Source organism: Vespula pensylvanica, chromosome 8, assembly GCF_014466175.1.
Source record: "Vespula pensylvanica isolate Volc-1 chromosome 8, ASM1446617v1, whole genome shotgun sequence".
Lineage (NCBI taxonomy): Eukaryota > Metazoa > Arthropoda > Insecta > Hymenoptera > Vespidae > Vespula > Vespula pensylvanica.
Genome location: NC_057692.1, coordinates 6,858,379 through 6,881,501, shown reverse-complemented (window position 1 = coordinate 6,881,501; position 23,123 = coordinate 6,858,379). Strand labels below are relative to the sequence as shown.

The following is a 23,123-nucleotide window of genomic DNA, read 5'->3' as shown; positions in this document are numbered from 1 at the left end:
AGAGAGAGAGAGAGAGAGAGAGAGAGAGAGAGAGAGAGAGAGAGAGAGATGCGAGGGCGGAAGTGTAGGTAGATAGCAGTATCTCTGTAAATTGGCTTTTCATGTAGAAAATCATGATTTTGATGTTAGTAATAAATGAGCAACTGAATTTTCAAGTAATACAAGGGAAGTTCTTGCTTTAGAGAATAACCAATGTTACTCTTTACGCTTTTACCATGCGCACGTGCCTCTTATCTTTTATATCCTATTTAATATTGTTTATCCTAAATCTATGATAGGTAGCATGTAGATAAAAAAAAAAAAAGAAAAAAAAAAGAAAAAAAGGAAAATAAACGTTGATCGAAACGAAAGAAATCTTTTTTTAGAAAAATTAATTTGTGTAAATATGACGAATAAATCGATCGTTCCTATAAACTCGTTTTATTCGTTGATTAATCCCACGATTAAGTTTTCCTTGTTCCGTTTAAATAGCGAAGGAGTGGCTAGAGAGAAAATTTAACCTCGCTCCGTCATGATTTTCGAGAAACTAGGACATCGCAATTCGATAGGACAGCACGATAAATCTAACCCATTTTGTGAAAAACGACTCAGGAAGATAATGGACTCTCTCTCTCTTTTCCCGTAAAACGAAATAGATCATCCTCATTGAACATGTTCTTTTTAAACTTCATTATTATTCGCTATTGAACTTAATAAATAAACGCACGGGTTTATATTTACTTAAATATTTATTACGATTAACGATAAAGAATTAATCATTAGTTTTTACCTTGATAGATAATGATTGCAAAAAAGAAACATCACAAATTACTGTTATTCTTTTTACCAAGTGATTTATCATATGCTTGGCTTTCCATTACAGTTTGCTCGTTCTTATATTTATGAAACAGGATTATAAGAAACTACTAGGAAGGAAACATTATTTACGTAGACGTTGTTGCGAGTAGAGCAGGAAATAAATCATTTCTATTTTGGTTAATCTTTAAGTCGTTTCTGGCGTGGTGAACTTTTGGAAAATTCAAAAGCGAGAGTAGAAAAGCCGCAATCTCAGGTAGAAGGTAGTGCAAACTGAAATGTCTTTAAATATTAGAAATTGCCAACAATGTAGTTTTATATGCTCCGTGTTTGTAGAGAAATCCTGAAACCAGAAACAAGTAGAAAATCTGACCCTTTGGTTGGTGTTGATGCTTCTAAATCATAACCCAGTACCATCAGAATATTCTGGCGATTAGTTGTTGCAAGTATGCAACGAGGGTCTCCACCATCGTCGTCGTCGTCGTCGTCTTCGTGCGAGAGCTCTCGATCGATTTCTTGAAAGTCATTGACCTCGACGGTTATGCTAATGTTCCCAACCGTGGGTTTAGGTCGCGGTCTTTTAACCACTTCCACGGCCACATCTAACGTCATTTCATGTCCTCTCTGACGTTTCTCCTAAATTCTTTCCTCTCTCTCTCTCTCTCTCTCTCTCTCTCTCTCTCTCTCTCTCTCTCTCTCTCTCTCTCTCTCTCTCTCTGTCTCTATCTTATTTTCATTTTATTGATTTACTTTTCCTTTCTTTTCTTCAATTCTGTGTTATTAGTGTTATTAATATTATTATTACTATTAATATATATTTTATCTTTAGTAAAACATAATAAAAATAATAAGAGAGTTAACTTCTACGAGAGAATATAAAAAATAGAATAATCGAAAAAGGATTTGATATTTTTATATCAGAAAATCAATGAGAACCATTATTAAGATCGTAACTCTAGAATGGAAAGCACGAACTCGAAAATAAGCTAGATAATAATAATAATAATAATCGATTTTGTAAGGCTAAAGGTTAGAAAGCGATCGTCGATAGGATTTAAAATCTGTTCTCGGAAGCATTTTACCCTATTATCGGAATTTTTCATCCGTACGATAGCTTTCGCTATTATTATATTAATGAAGAAATCCATTAGCCTTTCAAGACGGCAAATATTGATACATCGACAAATTTTGATTGGATGTCAGTCCGCTTTATTCGGCCATCTTATTATTTCATTTTTAAATTATTTCGAAAGAAAGAGAGGGAGAAAGGGAAAGAAATTTTATTATTCGGTTATGAAACTGTTAACGTTTAATAAGGATTCTAAATTAAAAGAACTAACGTTTACGTAAAAATTTTCATAAATTTTAATTACCGCTTATGCACCAAATCAATTATATTTGAAAAAGCATTATTACTTTTTGATCAATTAGAATGTATTTAATCTTCCTCTCTGAAATCATAAATGAACTATATTGATTAAAATTCTATGCTGTTTTATATTAAATGAGAATATCAATACAAACTTCAATATTCAATATTTATGTAGCACATTATAAATGTATTCTTTATGACCGTACTCTATCAAAGAACAAATTGCGTCTTAAATTATAGTTATGTATATGAAACGAGTTCTAAAAGTATCGATTTTTAAAGTTGTATTCATTCATATGCAAAGAAAAGTAGGGAAAGCTCGCTCGTCTTGCTAGAGAATATTCGATGGTCTGGAATCCCCTTTAACTGTCCCTTTCATTCTCTCTCTCTGTCTCTTTCTCTTTATCATTTGTCCTTCTTACGCTGATGCTACTTCGTCTTTTTCATTTTTCTATCTCTCTTACTCCCTTACAGTCACACATCTCATTATTTTCGAGAACAAAGTACTTCGCGCTTTTTCCAAGTTAAAAACACAGAACAGCCTGACTCCGTTCGTCCTCCTTTCACCTCTTTCTTTAGTCTTTCTTTTCCTCTCTTCTTTTTCGTCATGAAGAAACATTGAGTTTGGGAGCACAAAAGAAGAGAACAGGAGAGATATGAGCTTCTAGTAAAGTCAACGAATGATAGTGCTAATGTAACGAGTTAATTGTATGACGATCTATTACTCGTAATTTATATGAGAAAAATTTTTTCTACAAATGTTTACGTATGTAGATATTCACCTGCATGTGTATATTTTGTATAATTGATTATATATAAAATAAATTTCTACGATAAAGATCGTAAAAGTGTTTGAAGCAATGATATCTTTGATGACAGACAAATTTGAAATTCGTCGTAAAGTGTTCAACGACTGTGGTATAAGTAATTCAAGTAAAAGCAGCTTATGATAGAACGTTACTTTAAAGGTATTCGTAAAGTGTAAAACGATATGTAAGTAACCTTATCGTCTAGATTTATCGTGCTTGTGCGAATATACGCGATACTTGTAGCACTTCCCTGCATTCTCCTGGCTTCCAGGGACGCGTACGATAGAGTCCTCCTTTTATTTTTCTTCTTAGCTCGTATCTCATGTACAACGTCGGAAGCTAAAACCTGAACTCTTTGGAGCTATCATAAGATACTTGTGTCTTCTTTCTCATCTCGGACAGTGGATATAACGGAAGTATGCTGCTCGAAATACGTGACTTGATCTTCTGGTTCGAAAACGATCAAATATCATTCTCTTTTCCTTCTCTGATAATAATAATACATTACGTTCGATCTATCACGTGTTACAATCATTTTTTCAACAATTTCGATGTCGATCAGTAATCATTTATTGTATCAATATTTTCTAATCATATTTCTGACTAGATATTTTAAAAATTTCGTAAACGATCGTAATCTTTTTATTCGTCGTAATCAACGGTAGAAATTACAACGAGAATTGCAATATTTTACTTACTATTAGACAAGAAAAATTTATTACCATGATACTACGTATTTGGTTTTGCGTAATCCCTAAATCATTGCTTTGTATTAAATCCGAATGGAATTCAACTTTCTCCGTAGCACGGAACAAGGAATTGGCCGTGGAAAAATCACCGTGCGAGGTCATTCTCGTTGGCCATAATATCGTCATCGTCGTACTTCAGTTCCCCGTCACCGTTTGTCCTTCGTGCTTACATACATAGCCTCTTAGAAAGTCATTACCGCTTCCTACGTGATGATTATCCGCGTTACACCAAGTAATTGTAGCGTTAATTTACGTGACGAGTCAACGAAAATATTTATATGGAGTTATATTTATATAGAGGGAAAAATGAAGGAAATATTTCTAACGATTTTACATCAAATTCATTTTTCTTGTTTTTTTTTTCTTTTCTCTCTCTCTCTTTCTCTCTCTTTTTATAGGAGATATGATGTATTCGTCAAGGTTGAATGAAATCTCACGTTCACTTCTATTTGATTGGCATCTCTCTTATATAGTTTTTCTCTTACATAAGCGATATCCATCTTTCGCCATGATGAAATCATTCGTGATTCGAGAACGATACCGAGTGAATCAGAAGACTAACGGCACTCTCGAGAAATCAATGACTTGGTTCAATATCATGGAGTTCCTTCTAATGCCGGATTAAAAAGCTGGGAAATGAATGAATGAGAAGAAAGGAAGTGCAAGTTGGGGAATAGTACAGCAGCGTATCATTCCATTCTTTCGATGCTCCATACGATGAGAGATTATACCGAAATATCGCGATTTTCTTGGCAAAGGATGAAAACGCTAATTATTACGGTTGGTAATAAGTAGCGTTTCAATAGAAATTGGAACGATTTTCATTAAACTTTTTGAAATTTTGTAATACATTTTCTTAAACGTACCGAACGGTTTCACGCCATTAAAACGCTTGTGGTCCGGAAATACTGTATACGAAGGGCACACAAAAGAACGTCTGACGAGAGAGGTAGCAAAGTCTAGGAATTGACTCTGTGTGTCGGAATAAAAGTAGTAGAGACGGGAGAAAAGAGAAAGAGAGAAGCAAAATGAAATAAAAAGAAGAAAGAAGTGGGTGAGAAAGAGGGAAGGTCGTTACATGTGGTCAGCACTTGAAAACCAGTTGGTAACACGTGTGCCTAGTTTCGTTGCTTTATGCAGAAGCACGAATGCTACTATGATCTTTTTCTCTCTCTTTCTCGCTCTCTTTTACGGTTGCTCGTTTTCATTTTATTCGAAATATCTTCTACGAGGTTTATCAAATATTACTTTCACATCTGAATTTTCTGATAAATTCAATATGGATCTCGCTACATAGCGATTATTTTATAAATAAAATCAAATCGATTTCTTCACGCTTAACTTTCGTTTGAGTATTATTTAACGATATACAATATTTCATAATCTCCAAAACGAGTAAAAAATAAAATTTTTTTCTTTACATTTCTAAAGGTAATAAAAATACGTCGCTGTAATGGATAATATCTTTACATATAGTACATTTTTTATTTGAGACATAATGCTCGATGATATTTGAAATATGCACTATTGTTATCATAGGGGAATGCTTTAAAAATAGCTTGTGTCAGCTAAACTGTGAAAAATATTGAAGGTACGGTAAAAGTTCGATGAGGGCATTTAAGGTGTTTAGTTAAGTTGCGTTCAGTTGTAACGATGGCCATCTTTCGCACGTTGACGAAGAAGAAGAAGAGAAAGAAGAAAGAAGAGTAAAGAAAGAGAACGTTGACTGGTCTAATTGGTACTTTAGCATTAATTGACTCTTCCTGAGTTTCTTTTCGGTGGTTGGCACGAGTCCAAGAGGAGAAACTTGCCGTTCTATCAAAGTTCTCTCTCTCTCTCTTTCTGTTTCTCTATCTTCGTTTCTGATCTGATTCAAAACTGATGGAATAATGATATGAACTGAGATTAGAATATCGTTTAAATCAACCAAAAAGATAGATAATTGGCAATATGTGTACAAGATTCATTAAGATCACTTATTGAAAGAAAAAGAACAAGATTTAAGATTCAATTTTCCTATTATTTTCATGCCGACTTATAACAGAGTTTGCTATTATATTCTGACAATAAATTCACATTTTCGAAAAATTGATCCTATAACAAATATAATCATTGTAGATGTGGAAGAAAGAGAGTGTTTGATCTTAGGAAGAAGAAGAAATGGGGAAAGAATTCTATGACACGCTTTTCCATACATTTCCCATATCGAACGCATCTCAATATGAAGTTCCCGTCAAGGAAAGAAGAATGTCAGGAAGAATGGAAGATGATATAAGAAAAGAAGAACAGCTCGATATATATATATATATATATATATATATATATATATACGTACGTACGTATGTATGGATATTCTTGTAAGGGTAGGAAACAAAAGAATTTCGGCTAGAAGGTTTCTGAAGGAAAACAGATCCCGGTCGCATGGCTACGATTACGTTTTCCTTCTCCAGCTCACCCCTTCCCACCAACCCCTTCGACAGCCCTAACTCATTCTCCTCGCTTTTACTCGATCTCTGTGCTTCCCTTAGCCAAGGGCAGAGTGCCAACGGACGATGGTTTAGACCGGTTACTGCACCTGCAGTAAGAACACACAAAGACGTGAATGCACATCTACACGAAGAGTTTGCGCTCGTTAAAATGGTGTTATCGTTGCTGCAGCAACGCCGACGAAACTGTCCGCGAACACATCAAACTCTACTAATCCTCAGCTATAGCATGTAGCGTGTCACTCTCTACAATCTGGTCTTTCTTTCTCGAACTTCCTTCTTTCGTCTGCTTCGTTTGCTTTTGCTTCTTTCGTATCGTCTTTCCATCCAGCTTAACCACCCTCGATACTTTTACGTTCGAACAGACTTTCCAACGTCTTAAACTTTCCCTAAAAGTGACAGTATCCTAAATCGATGAACTTTCGTTGATTTTTCATGTCTCTTTCCTATTTAGCGAAATTTCTTATTCGAATGTTTTCAAGTTTGATGTTATCAGATTCATCAGTTATCAGATTAATGTTTTCTTTTTAGAAGTCGTTTTTTAAATTAACAGTATAAATGCGCCGGAAGCACGATGCTTAAAATTCTTCGCATGCTAAAGGGAGATCTTAAAGGGAATCTCTGTGCAAAAACAAATAAAGAAAACAAGAGAGAGAAAGAGAGAGAGAGAGAGAGAGAAAGGTGGTGGCAGGTGTGTAGAACGTTCATCGGAACGTTCGCACGGCTGGTGCATAAATATGCATTATACTATTCTGTAGCCTTAATTGCCGTGTTAAGAACTGACCTGACCTAACCTACACACCGTTACAACGTGTGCGTCGAAAGATTGGACGATGTTACGAAGGGGCTTCTTACGACACAAAATTCTTATTTCTTTGTCTACTTCTTCGTTGGACTAATTCGAATATATCTATTCAATTATTTATATCTTAACAACAATATTCTATATTTATTCGGAACACTTTGTTCAATCTATCAATCTAAAAAAAGTCGATCTATTTCATAAAGTGTTATCGAATACTTCTATGGCCAACTGTTATGTTCTCGAATAACATTGATTTCAACATGCATTGTATTTATGGAACTACAACGACGACGATGATACGTTCGTTCGTTCGATCGGTATGCGGGATTAGCCACGGCTTTTAATTGGAACTGACAAGCGTAAGTGCGACGAATAGAACGTGATTCGCTTGAAGCTATGAAACGAAGAAAATGTCTGACGATTTTCAATCCTCGATTTCTGACCATATAGGTGTATGTGTGTATAGATAGATATACATATACTCGGAGATAGGACGGAAATGGAAAATGAATTATTGACTTATTTCCGATAAAAAGTCAACGAATGTTGCTCTATCAGTAGCGATATAGAGGATATGTGTAAGTGTTTCATCGATTACTATCACCGAAATTGTCCGCTGAGGATCGATCCATAGTCACGTGATCACGCAGTACAGAGTGCTCCAAATACGGTGATTTCTATACGTAACGTTAGCTCGTAAAACAGTAATCTTAGTTCCTTCGCAAAGATTAGATGTACGTCTCTATTGATAGAATTTCGTCGAAAAAACAAATAATGTTTATACAAACGATGAATCAACCTATGGGTATTTCTACTAATAAGTTTGAGAATGAGTTTTACAGCCTGTCATAGCTTATTTCAACAAAAAATATCTCTATCTTATCGCACAAACTAAAGAATTCGGATATGTATGTAGATTCTGAATATTCCGATGTTCATTACAGAGATTCAGACATTCTTTTATTTTCTTCTTTGGTGAATTCTTGTTGCGTCAGCCCCATAATGGATCTCGAGGTGTCTCTCTCGCTTATCTTCATGCTACGACGCGTACGAGCATGCAAAGGGTGTACCCTTTATTTCCTGTCGTCGCGTGAGCACGTACAGCATACGAAAGACCTACGGGAAGCCGTCACATGCAGCCAGTAACGTTCGTCAGAGTTTACAGAAGTTTTACTACGATTTTCGAAAGAGAAGATTACAAGATGGAAAGGAAAAAATTCATTTTACTTTATGAAATATTTAAAAAAAAAAGGTCGAATCATCTCGGCCTCTTCGACGAAGAGGGTAAGCCATTTTACCGATAATCCTTGAAAGCTTAATCTCTTCGAGAAAGAGAAAAGAGAGAGATCAGTAAGAGCGAGGAGAGAGAGGGAGAGAGAAGGAGAGTAAAGAAGGATCACTGTTAAGCCTATCTATCTCAATACCTCCAATTTTTCAAGCTATCGGCGTTCATGCGAAAAGAAGAGAAGAAGACAAAAGGTGGTTGATAAAGAAGAAAGAAATTTTTCAACCGCTATTAATCAAAATGTTTCGAGCTTTAGCTGAGTGCGTCTATACAAATATACATACATACGTACTCGTAGTCATCAACTATTTATCCAGCAGAGCAAATATTTGTCTTATCCGTGGATCGTCAAAGGCCGTTAGGAGGGTTAGATGAAAGAGAAGAACACACTTACTAGATGTACGTACGTATGGTTTGCGTAGAACCAAACGTCGCGACCCCTCCAAACTTCGTATGCACCCCTTTCCACTCCCCCTCTTACTATTCATTCGTATTTCTCTATAACGCTTCGTTCGTTTGACCTGGCCCAGGAAAGCCGAGGACTCATCGAGCAAACTTCTTCTTGCTTTTCAGGACGACCCTCTCTAGTTTTCAAACGTCATCGTATATCGTCGCCGCTTAACCGAGTAATTTATTGCGACTATCTTTACTCACCTCTTCCTATTTCTGTTAAAAATGTTCTTATATACTTTTATGTTCAGACCTATATAGCACATATCTATATAGCCTAGATGGTCGATATTATCAGCAATCTGTCACAGAACGAAATTCTAGAGTTTAAGCAACCACCGTGATTCCCGAGAAACTACCTTACCCGATTCACCTCTTGTATCTTTTATTCTCTTTTCTCGCAAAAATCATCTCCTCGAGCGAACGTTCCTCGATGGCATACTTTACGAGCCAATAAAGTTGACAATAAATCGACGAGAAATTTCGATCCGTACCTACGCTTTTGACGAGGAAAGACGAAAAGGAATTGAGAATGGCGTCGGAAGAACATTTCGTTTTATATTTCTCATGTTCTTTTCGCTTTTCTTTTTATTGCAACAAAAAAATAATAAATTAGGCGATTTTAGTACGTTTCTAAATGTGATTTTCGCTACGATCGAAATGGAAGTGAAAAGAAAGGAAATAATGATAACTTTTTATCTGGAAATTGAATTTCCTTCGAATATAATTTTACTTCGGTTGTTTAATGATCTGAATCCATTCTCGATGAGCTCCATTTAAATTGAGATCATGTATTGCAAGCAAGTTATTTCGAAGTTTATTATTTACGAGACTTTCATCGTTTATACGGTCGATGACGATCGCAAGTGAACGATATAATTAGAGCGATGTAGTACAACGAACATCGACGATACGTTCTGTAAATTTTTGTTCTAGAGACATCGTTTCCATTTACGAATTTGTGAATGTACATGTATGTGTGTGCGCGCGTGTATATGCACCTGTATCTCCATTTAATTATTCTGGTTTTATTATCGAATGTAAAAATCTAATTAAAATTTTTTTATAGTATATCGCCGGGATTGCTTATTTTTTACAGTTTCTTTTTTTTAATTGTTGAGCTATCATTCTGTAGACGAGTAGAAGTTTCATTCTCCGAACTTACGAGCGTTTTAATTCCCTTCTTTCGTTATTCTTTACCTTTCCTCTTGCTCTTATATGAGATATTTTTCGTGGGTGTATAAGAGATAAAGTAGAGACGGAAAAAAGGCAATTAATGAAAAATATGGAGGAACGAAACGAACTTGTTCTATAAATTTGAAAAAAATATGAGAATAATTTATACATAATTGGACTTTTTTAACAATGAGTACTAGAACCAATGATTAAATAAATTGTATTTATATTCTTGGAAAAAATTTATCTAAAATTAAAGGAATTTCATGAAAATAGTATAAATTTTTTTTATCACTTAGAATTTTGCTACGAGAGCAGAAGAAAAGTTGTTTCCGTAGTAGAAAAGAAAAATTTCGTTTTATTGAATTAACCATATGCAGATATCTACTTGTGTGTATAAACACTTTGGCAAAAGGTTCCATTTTATAAAGAATATTTCTTTTGCTGCAGAAGCCTTCCTTTTTTATCGAAGAATTTTCACGGTAATTTATCCAAGAGTTGTGGCACAAAAGGAACGCATTTTTGAGCGAGTTAAATGCAGTTCGCTTTACAAAAGATGGTTTCGAATCAAATTGAAAGAAGTTCATGGTTGAGAGAATTTCTATAGTTACGGAATTACAGAGAATAGTACGTGATGGGTATTTTCAAAAAAGGGAAAAGAAACAAATAAAACTGGAAATAAAAACTGAATATGAATAGGCAGAATGTATTATTTTGCTTAAAAAAAGAAAAAAGGAAAAAAAAAAGGAACAAACAGAAAGAGAGAAAATGAGAAAGAAAGAAAGTGAGAGATAGAAAAATCAAATTATAAGTTCTTCCGCGAAAGAAATTAATTGAATAAAAAATGGCGTCCGATATGCCAAACTCCATGCTCTTTCTCTTGCGTTGATGATTTTTAAAGAAAGTGTGAATATCAGAGTTTCGTGTATAAATATTAAATATTCTTTTTTTTTCGTTTTTTATACTATTAACAGTAACAGAAAAATATTTAACAAGAAAAATGTATATTAACTGCATCGCTATTGGGTTTGGTGAACAATGGACGCGGTGTAAAAATTTAATTGAAATTCCTCTCGGAAACATCGTTCGCATAGTTATACTTGAAAAATGTGTAATATCGGATACGAGAGTATAGCTGGATCAAACATTGCTAGAATGTCAAACAAATTCATCAAAAAGTTGACCAAAATTCGGTATATAGATATATATTTCTGTTTTTACGGTCCTTTCATAATTTTTTGTCAAACACGATGTATTGCATTTTCAGCTCTCAAAATGCAGTGCAATAACTAGAATATTCGTATCTATCTTTTGATATCGCATATGTCAATATTCTTTTGTGGACATTGTTCTATACGCTTTTGCAAGATGGCGATATAGAAAATTCATTCGATGGGACAGATATACATACATATTTTGAAAGGAGAACGTTTCTCGTATAATTGTGCGTAAACGTGTCCTTATATAGGGTGTGCCAATGAAAATCCGGTTCCTGAGATGCCTACGAGAACAGGTACTAGTTTTTACGAGAACTCGCCTTGTACGACATTCTTCCTCGGTGGAAGATCGGGTTCTACCGAAGAAGCAATCACGAAGTCACTTCTCGCGTTGAGTCGTAAAGAAAACTTCGTAAAACTTGTGATCCTTTTGCAATCCTCATTGAGTGCGCTGTCGAGAAGCATAGAAAGAAGTGGAAGATTAATTGTACGTCTTGTAAATAAAACAAAAAAAAAAAATAAAATGAAATGCACCGGACAAACCTCTATGCTACACTCCATCGCATTTACCTCCAAGATATTCGCTTAAATGCAATTTTCAACTATTTCGAACTAAAACAAGTAAGCAATTTCTTTAGAATCCTATTTTCAAAGGACTCGTTATAATTTTTTAATCGTAATGTTAACATAAGGAGATACACAAGGTTCCACGTTATCACGAAACCAAACGAGATACCAAGTATGCCAGACCTTTGACTGCTCTCATCCTGAAAGCGAGTCCCGTTTTTCTCGTGTAGTTACGTACAAACACATACAAATGTTTAAGTACACGCACGTTCGTGTACCGTACGTGCCAATGCACACGATGCACGAAACCACTTCGATATGTTATATACATATGTATTGTAAATGCGCACGCGCACACGATATCCTTGTCTTGAGATACACATACGTACTTGGAAACTGGAAGTTCAACGCGCTGCTTAAGCGACGATTAAGCATCATAAAGCGAAAACGTGTCCCAGCTTCGCGAGCATTCACGTTTAAACGGTGCTCTGGGTATCTTATGACGAGCTTTACACACCGGGTGGCATATTTCTTCCACGTCACAATCTAATCGAATTTCGCGAGCTTTTCATGTTAACACGAGATACTGGATGATCAATGAGCTATCAATTTTAATTTTTTGATATTTATCGTAAAAGTATGATTTTTTTATGAAACGTATCATAAAGATTTAACTTTTCTCATGATAAAAGAATAAATAAATCATTCGTTTATCACTCTTATCCAGAAAGTATTGGATATACTAATTCTTCTTTTCATAATTTATTGATTTATACAAAGGTATCTATTTAATTTTGAACCGAAATAAACTTCATACATTCACGCTGATCAAAAATCAAAAACCTGTAGATCTACAGATAAGAGGTAAAACATTTTTTTATATCAGCATAGAAAAGGATCAAAAGATAGAGTTCGCAAAAATACATGGAATTAGATGACCGATAAGAGAGAGAGAGAGAGAAAGAGAGAGAGAAAAAAGATGTTTCCTTCGTCGATTGCGGAATCTCGTGGGCGCGAGAAGCGAGCGAGATTACAGAGAGAAGTATTCACTGAAGTCTCCGCCCAATCGGCTATCTTTCTATCAAGTCCGATTAGGATCTTAATTAAGAATCGTATGTATCTAAATTGCGATCGTGGCTTAGCCGAAAGAGATAAATGAATGAATGGATAAGTGAATGCAGAAAAAAGTACAGAAAAAAGAAAGAATGAGAATATAGGAGAAAGAGAGAAAATTTTATACGATATGAATTTTAGGAAAGTAAAACACGTAAACATATAATTTTCACGATAAAACAAATGTGAAACCGATATATACGTAATGTTCTTAATGAAAAAAGCAGCCAAAGGAGAGAATGAATAATTCATTCGATTCGCGCTATTCGCTTTCGGTGAGCAGAATAATAGTAATGGTTGACGTCGTCTCGCGCTCGGACAACCACGAAGATATCTCATCGACGTCGCGAATAAAGCTTCAGTCTTTGTTAACGCCGTTAAAACTCACTGGACCGTAGAAAGACTCGTCGTCGCGTTGGTAAGTCCCGTTCGACGATGACGACACTTGGAAATTCAAAGTGTTTGCCGCGCCAGCGAACTTTGCTCGTTCGTGTTCGTCCACTTCGACGTGAGTAAATGCGAAAGATCGAGTAAAAAGGAAACTGCAAAGTAAGAAGGTCTATGAGGAAGGTCTATGAGTATAATCTATAAGGGTCTATGAGAAAAAGAACGTTAGCAAAAGGAAAAAAAAAGAAAAAAAAGAAGAAAAAAGAAAAAGAAAAAAATAGCTCGAAAAATATTTATATATTTATATGTACGTATATATGAGCGGCTAAAATTTTTGTATATTCTATTCAAATTTTATGTATATATATATATGTGTGTGTGTGTATATATATATATATTATATATAGGATGTATGCAAATATATACATATATCGATCTAGATCCGCATAATTCGTGAACAATTTACATGGAAATTCGGTACGTATTTCCGTCCGCTGCATAGTTCGGGGAAATCAAATTTGGATGGACGTGAAATGTCACGAGTCCCTTCGAAAAAGTCGTTTTCCCTTCTCTTTCCTCATTTTTTGTTCTGAAATTCTGGACAAGGTTTTCGAAACGAGAACGTCTGCCTCATTAACGTCTCTCTTTGTTATCGCGATATTACTTCGTTACGTTCGCCAAAGGAATTTTTTTTTGTCTATTCGTTCTCTTCGCATGCGTCATTCAGAAAATTTCACGCGAACAATAACGCAATTATTCGTACTCCGTATGATGAATAATTTCGTAACTAATATAACTTTATCGCATATCCAAAATAATGTGAGTAACAACCATTGATGTATAAACCGATTTATTGTTAGAAATGTTAATAATAATATTTAGAAATATTATTTAACATGTCGGCAGATAACTATTTTAATCTCCGGTTAATTATAATTCGAAAACTATATTAAATCAACAAAAATGAACTAAATAATTGAATATAATTTATTTATTTCCAATATATCTATATCTCTATATCAAATGATAATAGGTACTTGAAACCGTTAAAATCGTCGATCTCTGCATTTTTTTAAGATATGAAAATTCGAATCGAAGGCGCAACAAGAGAATTATAATCGACGTATTTTCAAAGTAGAATGTCGAACATGACCCCGAGCAAATTTTAATTAAACGCATAAGTAGAACACCGAAATCAGCACGAATCGATCGGACGTGGTTAATCGGCTCGATGCTCTAGAAAGAGCGACGAAGAGAGAGAAAGAAAGAGAAAGAGACAGAGAGAGAGAGAGAGAGAGAGAGAGAAAGAGACGAAGGGAGGAAAGGAAGAGAAGAGATAAAGGAAGTATCGTCTCGAGGACAACACGAGTAACTCGTATTAGAATTGAGATCACGAGGCACCTCACTTTTTTTTTTTAAGACGAGTAGGCTATTTTTTCCTCTTCTTTTTCTTTCAATTACGAATATCTTGCAAAGTACAAATAGGGATCAATGCCAAACGTAAAATAAGAATTTATAAAAATATAAAAAAAAAGAAAGTAGAAAGAATCGTCATTATTTTTTGTTTATCAACGCTCATTGTCATCGTATCGAGAATTATCGCTGTCCTATCAGGTTTTCAATTTACTCAAAATTTTCTAAACCTACTATCATTCTATGACTTTTAAGAAAAGTTCCAACATAAAAAATTTTTTATTTGCTTAATCTCATTGTTAACACGTACAACCATTAAAAAATTTTATTTCATTTGCGATAAAGTGATTTAGATTTTAAATACATATAAGTACTTGCGAACAAGGAAATACAAAACGTTCTTTTGGATTTTTCCTGTTTTTTGATTAATCATAGTGCACAAAAGAATTGCGAAGATATTTAGACTGATTCATATCGTGTATATTTACCATCCGCGCCACGATCATATTAAAAGATAAAATTACGTCGTATCAATATAGTACATTGGATCGTGAGATATCATAAAAAAATTTTTATCTGTATCTTTTCGTACGTATGCTTTTATCTAGAGTTAATTTTGTGGATTTCTATCGAATGAAATTTACGTTCCAACATGTGCTCTTAGTTTACTGATCATAAATCAGTACATGAGTTATACAATTGATTGGTATCATCTTACAGAATTGGCTTGAAACAATAAAAATATATTTCTGTACGTTTTCTTCTTTTTTAAATCATTTTTCGTTATTATTCATTTCATAACGTTTTTCATTATAATTCTATGTAGTATTACATAGAGCGAATAAAATAATACAATGCATAAGCTTGTTACATATCAAAGGTTTTCTATTTTTTAACTTAATAACCTTGATTCTGACCACATCCTAATCTCTTTTCCTACTACTTCGTATATAAACACACATCGCTGTATATCAATTCGCAAGTGATTAAATCTTTACCTTGAAGAATAATCTAACTATCCAGCGAGTTTAAATGCTCACAAAGAAAATTTCTTTATTTTACTGATACTAACAATATCCAGGAAGAACATTGAACGAACTAAATTGCGAAGAAAATAATTCAAGAATGGTTTTGCATAACCAGTGCAATATGATTTCGATTTCTAATTTACAACGAACATTCTCGTTCGATCGTGGAGACTTTCTTTGCAAAGTTCACGCATACGATCCCCTATATAATTGAGCGAGGGTGGAAACGAGACCGAGAGAGAGAGGGAGGAGAGAAGAAAAGAAAAGTAAAGTATGCAATTGTGGACTCTCACTCACGCCATATGTACGATATACATGCGATGACGAGTCGCCATATGTATATGTGCGATTGATTCGACGGGAAAAAAAAGAAACAGAAAAAATACTCTGCGGTTCCTGCTTAAATAAAGTGATAAACTCGTTAATCGTAAATATTCATTCAGAATCAATAAACTTTCGATTTTGTTCGATTTTCGGATTTGGAAACAATTTTATTATCAATAACTCGTTATTTTATATACGTAAAATATAACAAGAAAACTATAACTTTATACATATATGGATAAATAGATATAGATAGATAAATAGCGAGTTCTTGATAATAAAACTATAGTTTCTTTCGTTATCATATCTTTTTTACAATTCTTATTTCTTTGAAAGAATAGGAATGAGAAATAATAACAGTAAACAGTAGTACAATCGTATAGCAATATAGTAATATTACTACTATCATTATAGTAATAATACTACTACTTATCACCTTTCGTTTTATATACATCGAACAGCTATTTCCTTTCCATTTATCGAGTAGCAGCTAGTGAGTTTAACGACATTGCAAGAGATAAGCGGAGATCGCTTCTTTCACCCCTCCTCCTCTCTCTTTCTCACTTTATTTCTTTCTTTATCAGTTTTTTTTATCGAAGATTCAACGAAGAACGAGAGAAAAGCCGATCATTTCGTGCCAATAAATAAGAATCTCTTTGTCTCTAGTTACTTCTCTTTAATCAATTCTTTCTTTTACACTGAGTCACGTATCTCCTTTTATCAAACGCATTTCTCATGAATTTCGAAGATATTCAACACGTACGATGAATTTTATAAAGGGAATTCTGTAATTCTTAATGAACGCAGTAAAAAATATTATAAGAGAAAATGTCGGATAAACGCAACAAATTTTATCTAGTGGAAATAAAGAAAGATGCTTTGTAATGAAAGAATATCTTTTCAATCTTACGTTTCCTTGACATAGTTTTGAGCTTCTCTCACGTCTTATAATCATAAACATGATTACGAAAACGAAAAAGTACGTCTTGATAATTCAAATAAAATTCTATGATCATCAATCGAGCGTATTCTATCAACATTGAATCGAAAGATCGCATTCAATCAGATTAATCAAATAACTAGGAGTTAGGATCGACGTGTATAGCTATTCCTGTGACGATCGATCGGCGCTAATTAAGGTGAACGCGCTCAGAGAGGACAAAGAACGGAGATAAATCCGTTCGGCACGGGTGGAGAATGCGCGTGATTCCTGCGAAAAGGACGAACGATTGCACGAGAACACTCGAGGTAGCTTTTATCTTTTTCTCATCCTTTCTATCTTCTTCGTATCTTCGTAGAATAAAGGGAAAGAGAGAGAAGGAGATAGACAGACGGACAGACAGACGTAGTCAGAGAATAGAGAAGGCTGAATTTACTACGTCTTTTGTGCGAGAGTCGAAAATCGATCGAGTGAACGACGAGTTGTACATATCTACAGGTAGTAAGCATTATTCATCGACGATCGAATGTCTGTGAAAAAAAGTGAGTTAAGGGAGTGTGTTGTGAGTGAGATAGAAAGATAGATAGAGAGAGAGAGAGAGAGAGAGAGAGAAATAGAGAGGGAGAGAGAGACTACAAAGCACCCTTTTCCGGTAGATAATGGTAATAAAATCGAATCGAGCTGCCGCAACAGGAAAAGCTAGGATATTCAGGCAGATTCACTCGTAGCCACATGTCGGAAACGTTTGCCAGTGGCAGTGAATGACAGGACGAGATAATAAATTTTTCGTCAATCCACGTAAATCGAACTAGCTTCGCTGGCCTTAAGTTAATATCGTTACTATCGGCGATCCAACTAGACATTGGCAATATTGGCAATACGAATTATCGATTTCTACTTTCCTCGATTATAGACGATTAAAGATTAATAAGAATTTTTATTCAGTCGCTTTTTGTTATTTTATTATCGGCACAGTTCTGCGTATAAGTTAATCTTTGTAATAATTCTCTTTTATATAATTTTTACAGTTTTGTTTTGATATATTTTAAAAGAAACAGACTTTTCTCTTTATATACAGTGGATTAAATTTTATAAAATATCAGAGTATAATCGGTCCAACAATTCCATAAATTATTTCACGATTAAATACAGATTATACAATTAGTAATTAAAAGATATGAAAAATCATTTATAATCTATAATTGATATTCATTTTTAACCATCGGCACGCTCGCAAACGAGAGAAACCAACGAGTTAATGGAATATTTGCCATTAATCTTTAATTAACAATCTATATACGAATCGTTGCAATTCGAAACCTGCAACAACGTCGTTTAAGAAGATCATTTTGCATTACATTACGTTTTCGCGATCAAACGGAACAGAAGTATCGGACGATAGAAGATGCGTCAACTGATTAAGAATGATCCATACCGTTAGTAATGCCGTTACGCGTCGTGTGTTCCAAAGAACAAGAGAAAAAAAAGTAACGTTTATCAGTGCATATCTAATCACGATATATCGTTGTACTTATTTATTTACAGATATTTTTATGACTAAATACAAAACAATAAATGGAAGTCTCGATAATATATAATAGAAGAAATCGTCGATATTTTTAAAATACTTTCTATAAAATTTAAACGATTATTCAATTGAAACAAAAAAGAAAAAGAAAGAAAAGAAATTCTATTCTTTGAATGAATTTATTAAAAACTGTTGTCATCTTTATTAAAGTAATTGAGAATTTCATTCATAAGTAATATAAACGAATATACATAGTTCTCACTTAAGTTACACGACAAGACGATTTACGATTAACACAAACAGGAATAACTACATGGATAGTTATCTTTGAACTTTCTTCATTATCAGTTTCACGACCGGATTCAAGTGCTATCCTATTCATGTTTCGAGAGAAACCTAACTGTCCCTACTATAATTTATCGCATTTCCGGGAAGATCGTAGTGACGTACGTGCAAACATATCACGATTATCTAAATTAAATTATGCTTTCGTAAAGAAATACAACATTTCATTTTACAAATCCTTTACAACATTTGTTCATGTTTTGTTTTTCGATCGTTTTACGTAAAATTAATTTACTTTCGATGATATGGTAATTTGATTTTTTTTTATTTTATATCAAACACATTATATGTAGCTCTTGATTACTCAATAAATGTAGGTATATTAAAAAAATAAAATAAAAAAATATTCAGAGAATTTTTATACATACATACATACATATATTTTTTAATTTCATCCGAGGATGGTTTTTATAGCTTCAGAACTGAAATTAAAATTATATTGTAAAGAGAGAAACACAGTTTTACTGGAGTAGCCATCAAAGGACGAGAGATCGGGCGTGTATTCATCGAAACGCTCGAATAATCCAACTCGTGCTCCATTTCTACGGGAGAAAGTCCCGATGGACGTGAGCCGAGTCGTTGATTTCGAACCCGATTGATATTTGCGCGCAGACGTCATTCGAAAATAAATTCATTGACGAGCAGAAAAGTCGATTCGTATTGCCAGGAAAATAGTGTGTCTCTATGAGAGAGAAATAGAAAGAAAGAAGGAAAAAGAGAGAAAGAGAGAAACAGATACTCTTGAACATCTCTACTGGATGATGACGAACACACTATGTCGTCCACTATCAACTTCCTGCTAGACGTGAACGATACAAGAGAGAGAGACATGATATTCTCTCTTTCTTTTTCACACTCATGCTTCTACCACGCGTACGGGTCGTTGATCCGACTAAGAGAGCATCGTGTTCAGTTATCACAACGGACTTTTAAAATAAAATTCAAATAAAGAGTAAAGGAAAGCAAAGGAAAAAAGAAAGGGAGAGAAAGAAAGAAAGAAAGGAGAAATTTTTAAGTCTTGCAAATATAGTTGTGGTCACATGATTCCCGCTGGATGAATCGCGCAAAAAAGTAATGTATGTATATGTATATATATGTGTGTGTATATATATATATATGTATATGTATATACATTCGACCGGTTCTCTCTTTCTTTCTTTCTCTCCCTTCGAAGAGTCCCATAAGGCTGATGCACTTGTCTCGACGCTGCAGACGAAAAAAAAAGAGAGCTAACGGCTTGACTATCCAGAAGAAGAAAGAGAAAAGATGCAGGGAGAAAGAGAGAAAGAGAGAAAAAGAGAGAGAGAGAGAGAGAGAGAGGGAAAGAGAGAGAGAAAGAAAGCAAATCTGTCGAATACCAATGCGTGAAAGTAAGGCGCTTGAAAAGTCGAGATAAAATTTTTATCATATGTGAATGATTATTTATCGATTCGATACGAAATTACTTCGAATTTAAAATCCCCGTACGATGATATTACGTATTTCGATTGTATAATATAAGAAACGTAATGTAATTATTAAGAAATTTATCTGTCTGTAAAAATTTATTACGTCAAGAATGTGAATGTTTGTCGTGAGAGATCGACAAACGATACGATTTCGCGTAAAGCAATTGACGGATATCTGGTTCTTTTGAAACTGGATCAAGCATTAACTTTCTGGATCCTGTGTCCCGATTGGAGTAAAGGTTAGTTACGTGAAAGAAAGAGAGGAAATACCAACGATAAAAGAGCTGACACTTTCTTTTTTTGCATTTTTTGTTTAAAATGCTACATAATTTTAAAAAAAGATATATATATATATATTTATTGAAGAAAACGTTTGTTTTTAGTACTCTCGTATATGAGATCAATCGAAAGTCGATACATTCCTATTTATTATCATTCCAATCGTTCTTTCCTCGTCGTTGCAATGATTCGTTATCCGATTACTCAACCTGTATATACAAACGTGTTGCTAGGTCGAATGTATACTCAAGATATCTAAATATGGCGTATTGGATATAGCCTCTAAATAATTTTTTTCTTCGTCGACATGATATAATAATAATGATATTAACAATAATAGTTATAATTAATATTAATAATAATAAATAATAAATAATTATAATCGTAGTAATAATAATATATTCATATACAAATTTCTTTTACGAATGTGAATTGTAAATAAAATTTACGTAAATGGAATCGTCGTATTTATAACGATCAAATGAAAATTTGTTTATTTTGAACGTGTATGTGTGTGTAAATGAAACGTAACTCGGAACAAAGAGAACCATTAGTCGAAAAAATAAAGAGAATTCAATTCGTACAACAGCGAAGTTATCTATTTTATTAATAATATAGTCAAGAGAAAAATTACGAATTCGTATCGTGGATGAAAATTCCTTCAAAACGTATCGATCGATTTTCTCGTTGGAAATGATGAATATCTTTGAGAATGAATATTAGTTTTATATAAAAACACAGTACGAGACAAAGACTATTTCATTTTTATCGAACTACGGAAGGTCGCTTGACAGCGATCTGTTTACCAACAAGCTGCCGGCCATTTTCCCGCGGCCCTGGCGGCGCAGGGCGTAACCGTGCTCTTCTAGGAGTCCCTATATGTTCATCTACTCTTTCTGAATTTACAAGACGCATATAAGCTTCAACGAGGAGAAGGTTCTATATTTTTCGCGTGAACGGAAGGAGACAGAGTAGAAAATGAATAGGGAGACGATGCGCGTGCGAAGATAGTGTTGCTCGTCTGACGATGTACGTGTCGTGCGTGCGCGCGAAAGAGAGAAAGAAAGAGAGAGAGAGAGAGAGAGAGAGAGAGAGAGAGAGAGAGAGAGAGAGAAAGGGATGAGTGGAAGGGGAAAGGACGAGACACAAAAAGAGAAAGAAAGAGAGGGACGAAAGCAGACTAAGGGAAAGACAGAGAAAGAGATAGATAGATATGTATATAATTATAATTCGATTCACCTTCCGGATATGCCTGTTTACTCTGAATAAAGTCGATGAACATGTTGGTGACGTTGTAGAGCTGTCCCATTCCTTTGGGATTGAACTTGGTGGTGGCGTTGTAGGGTAGTCCTGTAGTGTTGACGGTGGTATAATTGACGGCTTGCGAGGCCATGATATCATTCAACTGCCGATCGAGATCCTCGCTGATCACTCTCATACGATTGGCCAGACTTTCCTGTGAGAAAGACGGCTGTGAAGTTATAAGAATAAGGATGACGATTGTGCCAATGGCAACGCGAAACGAGGGATGAAAAGGAGCATCGCGAGCGTTCGCCCGAAGGCCACAGTCGCGAAAACCACCGAAAACCATCGCTAATGAAGCGACTTGCGCCCGGGACGCGTCGCTACCGACTGCTCGACGCTCGCTTCGCGCCGACCGGCGGAACGCCGAAACACGGAACGCTCCCCCCTCTCCTTCCATTACATTTGCCACGCTTCGGTTCCATTGTTCCGCTCGTTCGTTCGCGTTCCAACGTGCGCCATCTAGTTACGTTGTTTCCTTCCTTACTAACCGGTCGAAATTTGTACACTAGTTATCATATTTATAGAATTCACGAAGTGGTTAATGAAACATCGAATATAATAATTTTATTAATGTTATATTATCGATTTTATTAAAACTAGGAAGAAACATATAATTCTAAGTAATTCGATAGTATCGTTATACATATTGTCATATTGCGTGTATAAACATGTATCTTGAATTTGAAATTTTTTTTTAAATATTTTTTTGTTTGTTTATTTTTCATAGGATCTTACAAGTATGAAAAAATTTTAAATAATTATTATATTACGTATCTTCTACCGAAAGATATTACATTCTTTTCTTTATATATACTTGGCGTTAGTCGCTATTATACTCCAATTATCTCAATGATAGACCATCGTGATGCTGCATTACGTATTTCTCACATAATAAAGACGCAACACACCGTGGAAAGGGAAAGCATGTCTGTTAAGCATTACCGTCATCGTAGTCCCACGTAAATTAGTGTGAGAACGAAGAAGAAGACTGTAAACTCGGTTGCCGTTTTAAAATGAATACGTCACTCAATTTCTTTATTGTTTAAAGAATTCATCTGTACTTCATTCTCTAACAAACGGATGCTTGAATATTATACAAAGGAATATCTTGAATCAAAGAAACGAAACGAAACGAAACGAAATGAAATAAAATGAAAAGAAACGAAATGGGAATACGTGCTAATCATTTTTGCTCGAATTAATACCATTGCGATAGGATTATAACCCATTTTCAACGAAACGTTAAAAGTAATTAATTTCCGATCTATAGACACCGACTCGAGTGTTTCTTTCATGTACATT

General features: G+C 34.5%; 1 protein-coding gene across 7 annotated transcripts in view; it reads right to left on the bottom strand.

Moving 5' to 3' along the window:
* LOC122630897 (prominin-like protein) overlaps nucleotides 1–22,165 on the bottom strand; it is a 33,483-nt gene extending 11,318 nt beyond the window's left edge. For 4 of the 7 annotated variants that reach the window (XM_043815932.1, XM_043815936.1, XM_043815933.1 and 1 more), the window contains exon 1: nucleotides 21,756–22,165. In XM_043815932.1, the coding sequence (XP_043671867.1) occupies nucleotides 21,756–22,107 (352 nt within the window). In that variant the 5' untranslated portion in view covers nucleotides 22,108–22,165. The remainder of the gene's footprint in view (nucleotides 1–21,755) is intronic. The other 3 variants (XR_006327579.1, XM_043815937.1, XM_043815935.1) reach the window with 1 other exon arrangement.
* Between the last annotated feature and the right edge of the window lie 958 nt (nucleotides 22,166–23,123).